Source organism: Lepidochelys kempii, chromosome 7 (genome assembly GCF_965140285.1).
Source record: "Lepidochelys kempii isolate rLepKem1 chromosome 7, rLepKem1.hap1, whole genome shotgun sequence".
In the NCBI taxonomy this organism is placed as follows: Eukaryota; Metazoa; Chordata; order Testudines; family Cheloniidae; genus Lepidochelys; species Lepidochelys kempii.
Genome location: NC_136386.1, coordinates 52,979,261 through 52,998,623, shown reverse-complemented (window position 1 = coordinate 52,998,623; position 19,363 = coordinate 52,979,261). Strand labels below are relative to the sequence as shown.

The window sequence follows — 19,363 nt, the reverse complement described above, 5'->3', positions numbered from 1 at the left end:
GCACATGCTTTTCATATTGGAAGCAAGGCATAATGAAAGGAAGGATGGTCCACCGGGTAGGACACTAGCCTTGGAGACCTGGGTTTAATTCTCTGCCGTGCTACAGACTTTGTGTGACACTGGACAAGTCACTAGATGGGGAGCTGAGGCCCTGAAGAACTGAGGGTATGTCCGCACAGCAAAAAAAACCAAAAACCCGCAGCCCTGTGGCAGTAAGTCTCAGAGCCTGGGTCAACTGACTGGGGGTCGCAGGGCTAAAAAAGCTGCATAGGCATTGGGGCTTGAGCCCAAGCTCTGAGACCCTCTTGCCTTGCTGGGTTTCAGACCCGGGCTTTAGTGTATGCCCAAACAGCTACCCTGCTAGTTTTAGCCCCACAGCACAAGCCCACATCAGTTAATCTGGGCTCTTCTGAGACTTGCTACCATTGTCCCTTTTTGCTGTGTAGACGCACCCTCAGCCTGTCTGGGACTGAGTTCCCCGTCTGTCCGATGAGGGTAATGGCACTGCCTCGCCTTGCAGGGTGTTGTGAGGATAAATACATTAGAGGTTGAGACGTGCTGAGGTGCTATGGGGATGGAGCTGTCTAAGTGCCTTAGGCAGAACAAGTTTTGCATTAGCTAACTGGATGGTTAAGTGGACGCTGCTGTTGGTTAGTTTTTGATTATTGCAGCTTGGCTGCAAAATGTCAGCCAATGTTGTTGCTCATTCCCAACCCATTAAGACACTTCATCTCACACTAAGGCTTCAGGCTATTTCTATACTACCACTTATATCAGTATTACTCAAGTCACTCAGCGGTGTGAATAAGCTACCCCCCAAGTGACGTAAGTTATACCGAGCTAAGTGCCGGTGTGCATAGCATTTGGTCCGCAGGAGAGCTTCTCCCACTGCTCGTTGGGGGTGCATTAATTAAGTCAGTGGGAGAGCTCTCTCCCATGGGCTTAGTGCAGCGGCTCCACTGTAAGCTGTCTAATGTAGCCATAGCCTGAGTGTTGGCTTTAAACTCAAGCATGATGTGTGGCTGCTTGGAGCGATGCAGCACCCTCAGCAGCTCCCAGCCCTGGTTCCGCCTTAGTCCATCTGACAGCAGAACTCCAGGGGAAAGCACCCAAAGCCTGACTTCTCTCAGGAAGTGGAGCCTATGGTAGCATCCCCATGTTTGTAGCCTCTGTGGTTGGGACCCTACAAATCCCAAAGCCCAGGATGGACTCAAATCCCAGCCCTTGATCTGAACCCCCCTGAACTTTGAATCAAGATCCAAACTTTGCCTCCCAGGCCCCTCTCTAGTGAGACTCTCTCCTGCATCCTTTTTGCGTTCTCTATCCATTCGTGTTACACAGAGTTCAACTTATGCTCTCTTGACATTTTAACATTGCTCCTTTTTTCCTACCTGACGACAAACTGTCTGGGGCTTGTTTACAAACCCCTAGTATTCAGCAGGCAGTAGGCTTTGCACTGACATGACAGACCTTCTCGTGTGGCCGGGGACACCAGAAATAGACTTGGAGGAGAGTATCCAAGATCAGTTTAGCAGGTCTCCTTGTTATTTTGTGACATGTAAACAATATGCAGTGAATCTAATCTGAACTACTAGTGTGCACCATTTACTTTGGAGGCTATTCCTTGTATTTTGTCAGCCTTTCTGGTTTTGCTAGTGAAATCAGGTTTTTTCCCCTGTAGTGGGGAGCGCTTTCTATCATCCTTTAGTCTGACTGTAGATAGGCCTGAATTAACTCCCTCCCTCAACCCAGACACACCTGAATGTCAGCATATTTGTGATCTAAACCTACAGCCAGATCTGAATTTTGCAAATGGCCTCATCTGTATAATGGGCCCAACCAAAATCCTCCAAACATTAGGTCATTTGAAATCCAGGTGTGAATTCTGAGTACTGGGCTCCTCTCTGATACTGGTAAAATAACTGAGAACACCGATCAACCATCGTGAGGTGTATGATCAATACTAAATACATAAGTAAACTAGAACAGTGCTTACCAGCCTCCTCATGTACTTGTGCTCATTTACCAGACCAGGATGTTAGCTGTACCAGCTCAGCTGTCCGGAGGCTGTGGATAGGGATGCTAACCAGCTAGGCTGGAAAATAGAGAAGGGCTTGAGCAGCAAAATCTGAAGCTGGATCTAGATTTCAAACAGCCCTAAAGTGCATGTGTGTTTTCACCTCTAGGCTTTTGTTCAGACCCCTCGCTAACATTTTATGTACCAGAAGGATCTGAAGTTAGATTTCCTTGGCCTGTGTTCCTCTACAGTCAGCAACCTTCTCTCCATTAGTGATGCTTTCTTAGCCTAGTCTTTATGCTGGTCCCTGGGGAAACCCTTGCCTTCCAGATATTTGTGAATGTTCTGTCCGCAGCATGGTTTGTAGCACTTCAGACTCAAGAGACGGGTTTGGAGCAGCCCAAGGTTGGCTGCAGATGAGAGAGCACACAGCTGAATGGGAGATAGGGCAGTGCAATGAGCTCCAGAGGTGTAAGGGAGAGACGGAGCCTAGAATCCCAGTCATGCAACCATGGAGCTCCAGCACGAATGCCTGTGCCATTTGAAAACTGCTGGACTGGAATAGATGGTCTGCTGATAAAGGCAGGATGAGGAGCCAAGAACCCCAGGTTCTACCCCAGGTTGGACTTGTCACTGACCTCCTCTGTGGCCTTGGACAAGTCATTTAACCCAAGCTCTGGAAACAGGATGCCACAGTCCCAGTCTTTTTGTTCCCTGTATGCATGCACTGAATGAATTGCTGCTGAAAGAGGGTGACGCCATTGTCCCACCCTCCTTCCTTACCAGCTGGCCCAGGGGAGCACACACTACACCTTATCAAGGTTGGCACCACTCCCACTCCAGCATCTGTTCCTCTTTGGGACCCCCAGGGGAATCCTGGCTCAGCCAGCCTGCATTCCTTTTGGGACTCTGCCCTCCACGGATGCCCCGACATGGCTGTGGTTCCCAAGCTCCTGGGCTTAATCTCTCTCACTCTCAAGCTGATCGTTTCTCTCTCTATCATATCAGGTATTTATACTACAGACCTAACTCTGCCAATTGCGGAAACATTAGCCAATCCCTGCGATCCTACTCATTGTAAAAGGATCTCCAGTGCCTATAGCCAGATGTGAATGAAAATGTTCCCTCATGGACAGGCACATGCTGCTTTGGTGTGTTGTTGTTTTACACAGCGCTTTCCATGTGTTTTACCCAACTATTTTATAAAGTTTCATCCATCACGTTTCTTCCCCAGTGCATCCCTATCCTACTCTCCTACCCTCCCCCACTGAGCGCCCTTTCTCCCCCACGTGGATCTGCTGGAACTTTCAGTGTCTGCATGATGTCAAGGGCGAAGGAATGCCAGGCAGGCGGGAGGAGGAGGTTGATTGTGAGCAAGCCAAGTGACAGGCTGACATGATTAAGAGCCTGCTGGCTAATTAAAGCACAGAGGTGGGAGGAGCAAAGTGTTTAAGGGTGCCAGAGAGAGAAAGGCCTCCCCAAACCTCTTGTTACACTTCAGTGAACTGAGCAGCTGAGTTGCACAGAGCAAATCCTAATTAACTCTTTCACACCTCATCTCTGGAGTTCAAACTGGGGGTTGAAGGGGGACCCAGCAAATGGCACCTTTAACTGAAAAGCCTGATCCAAGGTAAGGACAAGTCTGATTTCTGACTAGTAATCGGCTGGCGGCTTAGCACTCCCAGGACTTTATGTAGTATTCCTGCTAGCTTAATGCCATGTTAGCTGGGGTGACACAGGTTAACTCCCAGTTCTGTTGGTGTATCACAAGCTACAGTTTGAGGAAAAGAGTTCTCTAGATGGCTTTGCAATGGATCTATGTTCTGATTACTGGAGATGGAGGAATCCTGGCCTGGATTTCTGCCTCCTCCCTGCCAGCCTCTGGTGGGTGACCAAAGTCAATACCCAAATTTTGCAACTTGGGCCTGTTTCTAAAATCAAAGTGATGGGAAAAAATCTGGTGCTTTGGCACAGGCCCATACTGATTGGCCTCATGGCAAGTGTGTTTGTTTTTTGTCTTTCACTTACTAAATCTTCTAGGCCGTACATTAGTCTGGTTATTGGGCTGGAAGAATGAGAATGATGTGAATTTAAAAGTGGGTTTTGAGTTGGATGTTCTGCTGTTCCTGAAGGAACTTGTAATCGGAGATCAGAATTTAGCCTGCATCCTCTAAGAGCATCTCATTTTAGACCTGCACCCAGCTGAGACCTCCTTTCCTAGGGCATCTCCAGTACTGGGCATATAGGTAGCCTCTGGGTTCTTGATTCCATTCTTGCAGCTGCTATAAGAGGCAGCATGGTCTGTTGGACTGAGTGTAGGACAGGCAGTCAAGACACCTGGTTCTGTTCCCTCCTGGGCCACTGGCTTGTTGTATGGCTTTGGCCATCATTCTGGGGTTCTGCTGCGGCCTCTTTGTGCAAACTGCGCTCTCTGTAAAGCCAGATGAACAGCCCCTGGGAATTCCTCTGACATAGGATCGTTGCCTAGGTGGCAAAGACCCAGCAGAATGACTCTACTCCACCTCCCCTTGCAGCGCCTGACCGAGGAGCATGTCAGGGGTGTGCCAGGAGAGACATGGAGTACCTCTGCCCTCAGGTTGGCCTTAGCTCTTGCAGTGGCCCCGCGGAGTTGTTGCAGCTGTGCCAGAGTTAGAGCAACCCTCAGGGTGCTCCAGCATCTTATGTTGCGGGGACCAGAGGGTTCCACCCCAAATCTGGTTCCCTTGACCCCCCACATCCTGTGCCAGCTGAGTGGAGTTTAGCTACAGTTCAGAATTGGGGTCTGTGTCTGTTTCCCCATCTCTGTGTGAAGTGGTGATCTGCACATTACCTACCTTAAAAAGGGGTAATGTGCAGATGAGTAGATAAATGTTTGTGCAGCGCAGTGGGAAATGTAGTGCTACATGTTGGTCGCTGTTAGAAAACCGGGGTTTGCTAGCAGTTAGCACAGCATGTGATTGGAGATAGTGGTGTATTTCCCTGTACCTGAGACAGTAACTTTGTGGTTTGGGTGCATTTCAGATATTGTGGTGTGGTGACAGTTAGTAAATGTTGCTATTCTAATGGACCCCACTGTCTAGATATAAATAGTATTATTAGATGGTTGCTTTATTTGTGAATTTCACTGTGAAATTAGAACTGGGCCTGAATCAACACCCTTCCCCCACCCCAGCCATCAGCGGAGTTTGTATCTGGATCTGAACATTGTGGTTTGGGTGCATTTCTGCTTAAAATCTAGACGATGGTAAGTGTTGTCTCCTTCATTATTAGTGGTTGTGTAACTTGAGAGCTCTCATCAACATCTGTACGAGGTAATGTCCAAAGAAGCCTGACTGGCTCTGCTCGCGGTATCTAATCCATTGTATTTATAGGGTGCCATTCACTGCAGTGAACATGCAGTTTAGTGTGACCGTGTCCCTGGAAAGGTGCTGCATCTAAAGCCTGTGGCTAGTGCAATGAGTCCATGGCTTTAAAACTGGGAACTCTTAGGGCTTCTGGAATCTGCAGCCATGGTTAGATCTGTTTGTTCAGAATGATTGGTTTGCCCCCAAATCCAAGGCGTCCGTTGATTTTAGGCACAAGAAGATACTCCAAGTGGCCTCGAAACAACTGGGACCCAATGAATCCAATATGTACAATTTATGAAGTGAAATGGAAAACTGACATCCTCCCGACCCCCTTTATGTGGCCTTTAAGGATCCCAGGGCGCTTTTTGCAAGAGCAGAGGGTATAACCTGGTGTCTTTAACTTCACTTCCTCTCGTTAACTCTGTCCAAATTGAATTCCTGCTAATTACATTCTCCCTGCCTAAATTCCCCCTACAGCCTCAGTAACATCAGGTCCCCCAAACTGTTCAGTGTTGCTGCGTGCTGTTAGTTATGTCCTGCTTTCATTCCAGAGGAGGCAGCACTTCAGTTGTACATGACGTGTCCCCTTGTGTAAACATCAGCGTCAGTTTGTACGGTGCTCTGGGAGCCTGTGTGATGGGAGCAGTTACATATATCAGGTGGATCTGAACAAAACCTCAGATCCCAATGCTTCAGACGGCTGTGTCTTGGGACTCTCTCGCTAATATAAATACACGATATGATTAAAACAGTTCAGGGTCTGCTTTTACATCTCTAATTTCTTGGTCTGATATTTGAGCCTGTGATGTGGTTGTGTACATGTGGCACACAGACAGGCATGACACACAACTTCCCCTACACTATGGAGACTTTAGCATTGTATCTCCAATTGTACTGACAGCTAACTCCACAATCATCTCATCTAGCTACCAAGCACAGAAGTTAGAGGACAGGCATGACAGGGTCAGAATAACTAGGTGCCAAATTACACTGATGTAAAATCTGCTGTCCTGGAACGGGGTGTTTTTAGCTACCAGGAAGAACAGAACTCTTACCCAAAGGGATCTTGTCAAGCGATATAAAGCTGCTTCCAATTCTGAGTGCGTAGTCTATGCAAAGCAAATCATGAACTTACCTCCTCCTGTTCTATTAGAGACACAAGGTTCAGGGGACTGGACGTCACGGGGGCGGGAATCCCTGTGAAATGGGATTCAGTGGTTCCAGTCCATTTCCTTGTGAAGAGGGATCCATCTGCCTGCCATTTTCCCAGCTGGTGCTACCTGCTGACCTTTGTTGGCTGCTTCAGCCAGAAATGGAGTGATCCATGGACACTGAACTGTCCTCTATGATCTAAAGGAGGCCATTGCTTGTCAGGGCAGGGCATAACAGCAGAAAGATCTGACCATCTGGTCATCAGGAGGTCATCTAGTCCAACCCCCTGCTCAAAGCAGGACCAATCCCCAATTTTTGCCCCAGATCTCTAAATGGCCCCCTCAAGGATCAAACTCACAACCCTGAGTTTAGCAGGCCAATGCTCGAACCACTGAGCTATCCCACCCCCCCATGCTCTTGTACTCTCTGAAATTGAATGAAGGAGTTGAGTCTGCAGGGCTGTCAGTCTGTCAAATGTTTCAACTGCATCAAAGTCCCTTTTCCAGCACAAGATCCCAGATATTTTAGCTGTAACATTTGTCTTCATCTTAATGGGAAAGGTGACCAAATGTAGATCTGTGTTCCGTCACTTTTAAGATGTTCATTTTAAGTACTTTGTGCTGAATTAACTCGCACTGCTGGTGCCATTTGTTCAGTGTAAAGTTCATTGCTGAAAGATGTCTTCATCCGGAAACATCCCAAAGATCTTGAATCAGCACATTCAATAGGGTTGCCATCTTTGTAATGGCTGGTAACTGGACCCCCAAAGCTTTGCCCTGCCTCTTCCCCCAAGGCCCTGTCCCCTCATCCCCTGAGGCCACACCCCTTCTCTGCCTCTTCCTCTAGGGTCCCACCCTTATCGCTTGCAGGGTCTTCACCAGCACAGCCGAGGCTGCATTACCTGCCACCTGTGGGCTGTACAAGGCCACATGCTGCCACTAGAGGCATGAACAGCCTGGCCCCAGAGGCAGCGGCTGCTGTTGCTGTTCTGCCTCCTTCCTTACGCTTAGGGCTACCACCTTTTCCAAAGATTTTAAAAAAATGGACATCAGGGCTTGTCAAATGGCACTTGGACACACAAGCTGAAACCCAGATTGTCCGGGTGAAAATCAGACAGGTGGCAATCCTAATGTTCAAGTTTACATTTCTTATTTGACTTCTATTACTCGGTGCAGTGGAGCTGTGCTGATTTGCATGAAATCAAATGGGATGTCTGTTCCTGTTACAAATCGCTGAATTTTCCAATTGAACATGCACCATGTTTTTAAAAAGAAAAGAAGGAATAAAACCAACAAGATGCTGCATCACTCAAAACGTGCTTTGTTAATTTATTTTAACAATTGTAGTTTAAATTATTTGTGGTGATACATCATGATATGCCAGCCAGGGCTCTACACTGCATGCAGTTCCTTTGGTAAGTGAAGCTTTGCCACTGTATCTCTGCTGTTTTCTGAGGAGTGGAGGGAAACCATTGTTTTGTATGAACCTTTGCGAGGCTGTCTTATACATTGCTTATTTACAGTTCTTGCATGCCGCTCATTCATAGGATGCTGAGCATAATGCCCTCTGGGGCAGTGGCAGGATGTTAACTCTTAAAATAAAAATAATGATCTACTTATTTTCATATGTATTTCAAGATGGGGAGGAATGGCAAGTTGTGAGAGAGCTGGTGGACTGGGTTAAGTCAACACTCTCTTTAGTATTTTGATATTCTTTTTCTTCCTTTTATGTAACACAATGTGAAGAGAAATTAAGTGGTACCAAGGACTCCATCCTACAAGGTACCAAGTACTGGGACTCTGATCCAGCAAAGCTCTTAAACACATGCTTAGCTTCAAACCAATGGGACTACCCCTGTGCTTGGAGCATTCCCACTGGCTGCAAATTAACCACGTGCTTAAGAACTTTGCTGGGTCATGGACACAGTGCTCAGGGCTCCAGGATCAAGCTCCATGTGGAAAGCAAGGCCTACAGTAAGGCACAGGATACATGGAACATACTGCAGGTCAGGTGTGTTGGGAAGTATTGCTCGCCTTTAAAAGGCCTCATGATTTTTAAGCCAATCTCATGATTTTTGGGTCACCTGACTCGTGATTTTTTGAACGTGTGGGGTTGGCAATTTACACACAAAAAGTCCTAGTTGAATAAGTGGAGGTGTCACTACTCACAAGGGAAGGAAACCTTGGTTTTTAAAAATAGTTTTTTTAACCAGCATTGTCCCTTTCAGGCTGAGACTTGCAAAGTTGTCTAGTGGATTTTGATGCCCACGTAGTAGGAGCTGGGTATTTGAATCCCTTGTGGCCATACAAATCTCAGTCCAGGCTTCTAAACCAGTATACAACCAAGGAAACAACCCGTCACCCAAAATAACTAATTAATGAGATTCCTACCACAGGGCCAGATTCTACAGCACTCCAGTGACTTAAAAGCACGTATCCTTACACTGAACTATTAATGAGTTATTTGTTATGTATTGCTATTGTAGGGAGAGATCCTGGAATGTTTGAAACGTGAGATAATCCAGAGACATGTTGTACAGAAGTAGTCACCGCATATCTGCATTCCTTCTAACTAGGACTCCACCACTCTCTTTTCCACACCAAGTAGGGAAAGAGCTGTGGTCTTGGAAGAAATGTGCTGACACTAAAAGGGATGAAAGAAAAGGAGGACTTGTGGTATCTTAGAGACTAACAAATTTATTTGAGCATAAGCTTTCGTGAGCTACAGCTCACTTCATCGGATGCATGCAGTGGAAAATACAGTAGGGAGATTTTATATACACAGAGAACATGAAATAATGGGTGTTACCATACACACTGTAACAAGAGTGATCAGGTAAGGTGAGCTATTACCAGCAGGAGAGAAAAAAAACCTTTTGTAGTGATAATCAAGGTGGGCCATTTCCAGCAGTTGACAAGAATGTGTGAGGAACAGTGGGGGGCGGAGGGGAGAGAAGGAATAAACATGGGGAAATAGTTTTACTTTGTGTAATGACACATCCACTCCCAGTCTTTATTCAAGCTTAAGTTAATGGTGTCCAGTTTGCAAATTAATTCCAATTCAGCAGTCTCTCGTTGGAGTCTGTTTCTGAAGTTTTTTTGTTGAAGAATTGCCACTTTTAGGTCTGTAATCGAGTGACCAGAGAGACTGAAGTGTTCTCCGACTGGTTTTTGAATGTTATAATTCTTGACATCTGATTTGTGTCCATTTATTCTTTTATGTAGAGACTGTCCAGTTTGGCCAATGTACATGGCAGAGGGGCATTGCTCTGTGTTCTCTGTGTATATAAAATGTCCCCACTGTATTTTCCACTGCATGCATCTGATGAGGTGAGCTGTAGCTCATGAAAGCTTATGCTCAAATAAATTTGTTAGTCTCCAAGGTGCCACAAGTACTCCTTTTCTTTTTGCGGATACAGACTAACACGGCTGCTGCTCTAAAAGGGATGAAGAAATCTTTAAAAGTCTGCCTAGAGGTATGGGGGTGCTGGCAAGAAACTAGTACATGTGACATGTAGATGTAGGCACATTTAAGATCAGAAACTTCTGGCTTATACCCTTGGGAATTCATTACCTGCCATCATGTCTTAAATTTGTACAGCAGAAGCTTTTGCTGCTATTTTTTTCACATTTCAGTAAAGGCATTATTTAAGGTCTGCTGGAGAGGTAGCACTGTCTACTGGCTAGCGCAGGATTCTGGAAGGAAGGAAAGGGGGGTTCTATTTCTGGTTTTGCTGAACTACTTTCTCTATCTATAAAATTGATAAGATGGATCCCACCTTCTGGAGCACCACTGATTTAAAGTGCTCTTGTATATGTAACACCGACAAACCCTGGTTGTCAGTGGGCAGGCTCAAACCTGGAGCTTAGTGCATGTGCCTTTACTGCGTGAGCTAAAAGCCACATGGCCCTTAGTTAAGTCTGTAGAACAGACTCATTAATCTCTAAGTATGTCTCAGTGCCACTGGAGAGGACAGAGCACCACCCAGAGGTGTGGGGTTACATGTATACCTGCACAGTGGTAGTAGTGTATGTGTAAACACTACTACTACTGTGTGTGTGTATATATATATATATATATATATATATATATATATATATATATATATATATATATATATATAAAGGACATAGGCTCCAATTCTGGAAAACAGTCTCCATTCATGAAAGCACTTAAGCGGCTGCTTAACTTTAAAGTCAGTGAGACTAAACCCATGCTTAACTTTAAGCACCTTGGAGACCAGCAGTAGTAACTGTGAGCCTGATTTAGGAAAGCTTCAAGCACATGCTAAACTTGAAGCATATCCTTGAGTGCTTTCCTGATTCGGGACCATAGCTACTGCTTGCTGCCTGGTTTGTAATAAAACCTAACGCTCAGAGCCTCGCCCGGTATAAATCAGCTTCGCAAACTGCAGTCTGTGGAACATGCTGATTCCTACCAGCCACGCATTTCACTCCTGCCACCTGACCTATTTGTGAATTCAGCTTATAACATTGATTAACTTCACAGTGAACACACACTAAATGCGTATTATATTAATTAAATTCCAGAAATGCTAATAAGTTTGGGGAATGTGTGAAACATCATTTTTCTAGGTCAGATTGTAATTAGTTTGCCCCTCCTTCTTCATTCACTTTTGGCAAACTTGTTTCCTTTAATTACCGTTCTATTTTTATACCCAGAATCTCTTCCATTGAAAAGTGTTTCTTCTTAATTATGGGTTTATATCCCAACTGATGCCAAGATCAGTGATTCCACTGAATTCACAGTCTGCTTGCAGTTCTGGTACCAGTTTTCCTAAAGAGGGACTTGACAGTTTCAACAGCATGGGACCTTCAGCGCTGGCTCACATTATGTGTGAAACTCTTACAGTTGCACAAGCTTGGACTCAATGAAGCCTTTCTAAAGAGTGATGTCAGTGGAAAGACTCATAGTGGGTTTTTGATCAGGCCCTCAGTGAAATGTGTAGACACGAGCGTATAGTGCTTTCCCCTTTAAATTAAAGAATTTCAGGCTATGTCTATGCTTCAATCACTACAGCTGCTGCGCTGCAGCTGCACTGCTGCTTCAGTATCGCCCTTCACTACAGCAAAGGGAGTGACTCTCCCATCACCGTAGTCAATCCACCTCGCGGAGAGATGGTCGTGAGGTCAAAGGAAGAATTCTTCCATCGGCCTAGCACCGTCTACACTGCGGCTTAGGTCAGCTTAACTACATTGTTCAGAGTGTGGATTTTTCACACCCCTGAGCAATGTGGCGGGTTTGACCTAACTTTTTAGTGTCGACCTGGCTTCACAAAAGGCACTCACACAGAAAATGAAAACTGCAAAATTCGGTCAATTGTATGGAGTCCTTGACTCCATTTTACTGTGTTTCTCTCGATATATTTAATTTTCCAGCTCAACGTCTTTCCTAAAAAACATTCAGGGTTAAAGAGCTAGGTGCATTAAATAATGAAGTCATTATAATGTTCAAAGATTTATTGCAGAGGTGGTCTAACTTTCACATTTTCCTACCACCCAAGATTTTTCTGCAATATACACCTAAGGTTTTTTTTATATTTATATAGTATCTTTCACCCCGTGGTGTAGAAAATTTATATGCCAGGATCATTTGTACAGAGAAATGAATCCACCTCTGGAATGGAGCAGCTGTTAGTAGTTTAGGACAGGAAATGAGGAGGAATCTCTCAGCCAATTGGAATGGCAGGGAGAATTCAGGCCCCAGTGCAGCAAAACATTTAAGCACAAGCTTAACTTGCATCATGTGAACAGCCCCATTGATGAGACCTTTGTTGCCTGGGCATTCTTTATGCTTCCCTTGCTGCCAAAACAGCTTTTTGCAGGCCTTGCTCCCAAAGGCAAGTCCCTACAGTGGGATGATTGGTAGGAAACAATGAGTTGAAAGTCCTGGAGTTACCAGCCATTGCTGTGTATTTCCCTCTGCCCCACAAAGGGACCAACTTAGCCGGTGGTTTATTTACCCAGAGGAGTTTGATTCACGATAGATAGCTGGTTGTAGCTAGGAATTTTATACTCTTTTACATGTGCTTGAACACAGATATTGGATCCAGGCTGGAGAGAGCTGAAATAGTTTAATGTACCCCTTCTCTCCCAACAATGATAGCTAAATATTTGTATCCTCCACCTAATGAAGATTTCATAGGGCTCAGAATAAGCCCTGTTATGAAAATATATTGGGCCATATTCTCCACCATTAACATCAGCTCAGGATCTGGCCCATATTGTCTCGTGTGGAGAAGCAGAAACATAAAGCAGATGTTGCATCAGCACGTAGAGCCAGGCAGCCTGTCTGTGGCTTATATTTGGCTGCTGTTGCTGTCCCTTTTTAGAGTGAATGCCCCATGTTGCATTGTTTATGTTGTCCTGAGATCTGCTTGGAGTCACGCTGTCTGACTTCTGCCCCCTGGGGTCCTCACAAAGGCATAGTGGGTATCCCATGTGGCTATTTCAGTGAATAAAATAATTTAAATAATTAAATAAGTGCTGTCATCTGTTGTGACAGACACGTGACTGAAGACCCAGCTATTGGCTAGGCTTAGCATGGAAGAGACTGTTCTCATACGAAGTTTGCCTGTTGAATTTTCTTCAGCTAGATTGCCAAGTATTTGAAATCGAACATAGCCATTAACTCAGGCTGGCATTAAGCATGGCAAACAGACCAAGGGTTTTGTACATGTGTCTCTGAATTGCCTCTGACACCAACTTATATGGATGCCCCTGAAGGGGTTGGAACCTGGTACTTTTTGATCTAAAAGCATGAGCTGGTCCTGGTTGAGCTAAAGGACCAGCTCCACTAGCTTGGGGGCAGTAGACAGACTTATAAATGTCTGTATGTGGGCCACCCACTTGAGAAGGCTGAAGAGCAGAGTGAGTTAGCCTGGCTTGCCATTAGTTTACATTTCTTTGGTGTTACATTTTTGGGGAAATAAAATACATTGTATTTACAAAAAGACATTGTTATTTCTGCAGGAATTCCTCAATGCTGGGTCCCTGGAGATAATACATCCTTGAAAATACAGGCTTATATTGTCAAAATGTGTCATCCTTATGCTGTGCACCACCATCTCTGGATTGATGTTGAAATCTCTTTGTTTATTATTTATGTTATGGTAGCTCCTAGAGGCCCAATTGTGCCAGGTGCTGTACAGACATACAGTCCAAAATAGTCCCTGACACAAAGCACTTAAGATAGGAAAAATTAACTATGTCTGTCTCTCTGGTGCCTAATATTTAATAGGGTTTTGTCTTTATAATTCTGCCTTCTTTTTAAATGCAAATGCTGTATTCCTCTGGGATGATACTCCCTCAGCAAATGTGCCCCAGATGTGCGCCAGACGTCTCCCAATATATCGATAGCAGAACTGTAGTTCTGCTGCATGGCGGATGGGCAGCTACAGAGTAGGTGTAGGGAGAGAGAATAGCCCAGTGCAGAACTAAGGACAGGCTGGGGAAAAGGGCTCTGGTGTGGGGTTTGGATCTTTGAACACTTGGATCAGTAGCTGCAGTGGTTATGGCCAGGAGTAGCAGTGGCTTCCTAAAAGGGAAGGGGCACCAGCACCTGAACTGTTGCCCTGCCCCCCCCATGCCACCCTTCCCCTCAAGCCCCTGCCCCTTCTCCCTGAGCCCCTCCCCTGAGGCCCTGCCTTCACACTGCCTCTTCCCCTGAGGCTCTGCTCCCACACCACCTCTTCCCCCCCCACAAGACCCTGCCCCCTGCTTGCTCCTTACCACCCCACCCACCACCCATTGCTTGCCCTTACCACTGGTAAAAATTGTGAGTGCATAGACCTCCCACTTTTAAAAGTGGGGGGGGGCGGGGTCATGGCCCCCTGGTTCCCCATGTTCTGGCACCCCTGGTCATGGTCCCTATCTCTGCCTACAGCCTGGCTCAGTAGCTAGAGCAAGCCTGTTTGCAGGTTGCTGGGGAACTCTGTATCTCCTCCTCTATCCCAACAGTGTTCTTGCAGCTGCCTACACAAAGACCTTTACTCAGGCTTACATGTGTGCAGCTTACATCCCCAGAGCACAGAAGGGGTAATTGATATGTTGCTGAAGCTGGGCCAGAACAGGTGACCAAGAATCCTTCCACTCGCAAAAGGCCTGTTAATAGAAATGTAATGAGAAGAAATACTGCAAGACAATGGAGTTGAAGAATACATCAGAATGTTCATTTAGCCAGAAACAATGACTCAGTAAAGGAAAAGAGAAATCCATCACTGAAGACACCTTTCACTGGCAAGTCAATGCATGTTTTGTATTGGGAACATGGAGCAAGTTAGCATTTTCTGTGGTCTATGAACTTCAAATGGGTCTAGAGAAGCTGGGAATGACAGACAAAAGTGAATGTGTATTTGACAACACAGTAGGGAAACTAACATCTTTCCTTGTTTCTGAAGATGTTACTACATAGAAGAAAGACCTCCCAACCTATTTCTCTATGATCAGTCATGTTGGTATCTAAGCACTAATATGTGCTGGGGATCAGGGATTTTCTCTCTAGTGAGATTAGATATAGGCAAAAATTTTCATCTAAAACCTTTTTTGGCTAAAAAGTGCAGCTTCCATAATGCCAAAATGTTTCACAAATTCATGTTGTGGGAAAGAAGCCACAAACAAATATGCTGAAAAAGTTAAGACATTTATTTTGAAATTTCCTTCAAATTTATTTTAAACAATTAAAAAAAAAACAAAATTCTCTAAATCAAAGCAAAACATTTCATTTAACCCAAACCTTTTAATTTTTGAATTTGCTGAAAAATTTGAAAAATTTCGTTTTTGGATAGACCTGAAACTATTTTTTTTAATTGTTCCAAATTGCCAGTGACCTGAAAAAGCCATTATTTGCACAGCTCTAGATGAGACACCGTGTAAAGATGCTGCATATCTCACAGGCTATCAGAGTCCAGACAGCTTTCTAACTTGTTAATGCAGATGACCTTGCATATAATCCAGATCTTGTGACTTAAAGTTTAGGGATAGTCTAAAGTAGTGATACTCAGGCTGTGGCTCACGAGCCACAAGTGGCTCTTAAATGTGTCTTCTGCAACTCTTTGCAGTACATTATACTAAAACACTGTGTGATTTAAATATTAGCCAGTCTAAGTTATTAACCAATCAAGATGATTTTCCTATGTTATTAACCAATTGTAGTTGATAAAATAACATTACTTGGTCAGTCATTTTGCAGTGAGAATAATTATACTAAATATGAATATATAGTGCTGTAGTAAATGAAACAATGAATTTACACTACTGTGGCTCTTCTGGGTAATGTTGATTGCTAATTTGGCTCCTGAAACACTGAGATCTGAGTATCACTGGTCTAAAGGCTCCTTCAATAGTATCCACATTAGGCGGAAATCCTGTTTATTTCTGTCTTCTCTCCATTCTGCAAATTATCAACAAATGCTGCTTCTCTTTGATCTAAACTCAGTTGGGTTCTGCCTTTGCTTAGGCTGGGAAATTAGTGGCTGCTGCTCTTGAAGGAAATGGAACTGTTGGCCTGGCTTCAGAGAGAGCGAAGGGTGCTCAGTGCTACTCTAGGTCATGCCTGCTGTTGTCCAAGGAGGCAAAGATAGGTGTATATGACAGCTGGTTTTCCAGACAACGCTCAGGAGAAGATTGTGGCCTATCTCTGGAACAGGGTTTCACAAGCCTGTGGGGAGAGGAGGTTGGGGAGCCAGCACACAATCTGCAAGAAGGGTGCTGTAAGCTTCCATCAGTGTAAACACACAAACAGCATCATGGTATGATTCTCTCTTTCATTTAAACAGAGAAAACCAGAACCTGGAAGTGCAGAAGACAAATTCCTCTGGCACAATGAGCTCTGGTAAGTCACTGCTCCTCGCATGCCTGCCTTTAACTACAGAAATCCTCCTGTCCAGTTCTAATGCTGTGACTGTTTTGTGTCTTTATCTGTTCTCTCTGAATCGACCATTCCTGTGTGGGATTCCACTGTCGAAGACCACAAGAAGTTTTCATAATAAAAAACAAACCCTGGTTTCAGGTTGTCATTCCCCTCTGCAGCCTGTATCAGCATCAAGATGACAAGAAAAGGAAGGACCGATCCTGAGCTGGGGTCAGTCAGCTTGCCCCCTTTGACTCTGTGGGAGCTAGGCTGCCTGACCCCAGCTGAGCTTTGAAACTCTCCCCTTTCCATGAGCTTGGGCCCATGTATTGTATTGACCTGAGACCTGGCACAATCCGGCTCTTCCCCTTTGAACTTCATTCATCTCTCAAACTCGGGAGATTCGAACCAGAAAAAGGATCCCACAAAATTCGGTGACCCCAAACTACTGAGTTTCATTTAGTTTTAGCAGTTGGTCTGTTTAGGACAGTGATGCCCAAATTTTTCCTGTCGCACCACTCCCCATACTGGAATCTGTCCACGCCCCCACCGTCCCCATTACAGCACAGCTGGCGCAGCCCTGGAGCTTGGGCTGAAGGTGGAGCTGGGGGCAGAACGGGATGAGGAGGAGTTGGGGCTAGAAGCAGAGCTTGGCTGGAGGTGGAGAGGGAATATGGGCAGAGCTGGGCTGGGGGCAGAGCAGGACTGGGTGGCTCTCTCCCCGCCGCCGTGGGGGCTGGCCCAGGCCCCACTGTGCACCCTCCCAACAGTCCTCTACAACCCCCTAAGGGGATGCGCCCCACAGTTAGGGGACCATTGGTTTAGGGTCCCCATTGCCGCTAGCCTAGGACAGCCTTGAGTGTCACTTTAGAAGATACTTCTGAAATAGTACCGGGCACCTGGGCAGACCCTTGATCTCCTGTGGGTTTGTATGAGGGTAACTGATTAGCAAATAGTGATTGGGTGGGTATTTAATTTTTTTTATGGTGGTGTCTAGAGGCCTCTGTCTGGGCTGGAACTCGGTTGTGTTAGGTGCTGTACAAACACACAAACAGTCCCTGCCCCCAGGAGCTCCGTCTCAATGGGCAAGGATGAGAGTGGAAGTGAATTTCTGTCCCTAGATCTGGTGATCAGCTCACACTGGGCATGTGGGTAAGCATGGTATCAACACACTCCACTTGCAGCAGGCTGGCAGACGCCCACCTCATAATACCTGTGTACCTGTGAGTGATTTTTGACCCATGTCATCCTTTTGTTGTCAACGATTAAATTATATCACAGATTTCACGGTTAAGTTTATTGCTGCCACTTGTTAAGCTTAATAAACTACATGTATATCCACAGTGTTTTACTATTCCCTGTCCTGTTCCTTTCTCGCATGTCTCCTGTATTTCTGCTGTAGACAGTGGAAATGCTTTTTTTGAAATCCTGAATATTGTCAGGCCCTGCAATGCGGTCAGTGTGAGCTCACTTATCTTAGGGTGCTCCGGCTTTCCCTTTGTCTTTCAGAACAAGAAGTTGATGTTGTGAAAACCGTGGTCAATGGGCTGATGTCAAGCAGCGATGGACAAGAGCAAGGTGAGTCAAATACATTCAAAAGAATCTCTGCAGCTCCCCCTGCATGTCAGTTGGAGTGGCGCATCTATTTCCCCGCAGTTGAATCATTACAGTGTCTTACTGTGCCCGGCTGCAACTACAGCATGAGGGGACCGACCCAGTATTAAATTAACATTCATGTTTTAAGGAAAACTATCTTTGTCAGCAAGGGCCTGATCCCAGACTCACTGAAGAACATGAGCCTTTCCAATAGGCTTTGGAACCTGGCCTTGCATGATTAGATTTTTTTTTTATTAGTGTATTTGTGGTGGGAAGATTTTTACCCTAGGCTTCTGCTCTGGTATTCATGTCCTTTCCTCTCCTTTGATGGCTTTTTATGACAGGCAGTGTATTTATTATAAGTGAATGAATGAGCTGGTTCAGAGTGAAACAGAACAAGAGCTTAGCAGAGTCTATATTTTGCTTTTACAAAACCTTGTTAGTGCGGTTATTCCCCAAACCAAAGGCAGTTTTGGAACAGGGTTGCAGTGTGTCCAAACCTCCCCTTGAAGTCCATTGAGGGGGTGGATAATAGTCTCTGATTTAAGCTCACTTCTAATACAAATTAGCTCAGAACCGTGCCCCAAACTGGAAGTCAACCTTTCTTGAGGTTTGAAAGAATTCAGCCAAGTTCTTCCCCACATCATTCCTCTCGGTACCTTTCCATTCTGGGGCAGCCTCTGCATTTTCAGGTTTTATCCAGAACCACAGCCAAAGTGCCACAAGACCACCACAAGAAGAAGCTGTTCTTCTGAGTCTAACATTACAGACCAAAAGCAGTTTTGGATAAAGCTCAGGGAGGCTTCCAACCTTTTGAAATCAATGAGTGTTCTGTATGCAGAGGCCTTACAAGGTCAGATCCTAGAGGTAAAATCCTGGCTACGCTGAAGTCAATAGCAAAACTCCCATTGACTTCACCAGCACCATGATTTCCTCTCAGATGTTTTATCCCAGCTGAACCTCTTGAGTTTCACCCATCACTAACTTTGCCTGTGCCCCATGAGGATACAGTTCAGTACTGCTCATTCAAGGCCACATTAGGAAGAGTAGGGGAGGACGAACCAGATGCTTTGGAGAAGTGAGCAACCTTTAGAAATTTTCAACAAGTGCTAGAATTTTGCACAGTGCTGCATAACAGAGAAAAATACCTCTAAGACAATGTTCAGTGTTTGTTGGTAAAATCCAGTGTTTCTGATAAAATTAGTGTGCAGAAAAAAGAAGTTTAAACAGAATCCATCTGATTTGCTGCTTGGCTGAATGGATCTCTCAAGACTGGATACCTTGATGGTACCCTCTGATTCTGGATCCTTTTCGAGACTCCTGGTCACAATTCTCTACTCCCTGCTATTGATGTCATAAAATATACACATCAAAAACATAG

At 45.2% G+C, this 19,363-nt stretch overlaps 1 protein-coding gene across 50 annotated transcripts in view; it reads left to right on the top strand.

Annotated features, from left to right (window-relative positions):
- Positions 1–19,363, top strand: part of SORBS1 (sorbin and SH3 domain containing 1) — a 263,750-nt gene that overhangs the window by 149,159 nt on the left and 95,228 nt on the right. For 48 of the 50 annotated variants that reach the window (XM_073352785.2, XM_073352771.2, XM_073352789.2 and 45 more), the window contains 2 exons: positions 16,313–16,368; positions 17,896–17,964. In XM_073352785.2, coding sequence (XP_073208886.1) covers positions 16,359–16,368; positions 17,896–17,964 — 79 coding nt within the window. In that variant the 5' untranslated portion in view covers positions 16,313–16,358. Of the gene's footprint in view, positions 1–14,495; positions 14,775–16,312; positions 16,369–17,895; positions 17,965–19,363 lie in introns of all 50 variants that reach the window. The other 2 variants (XM_073352770.2, XM_073352769.2) reach the window with 2 other exon arrangements.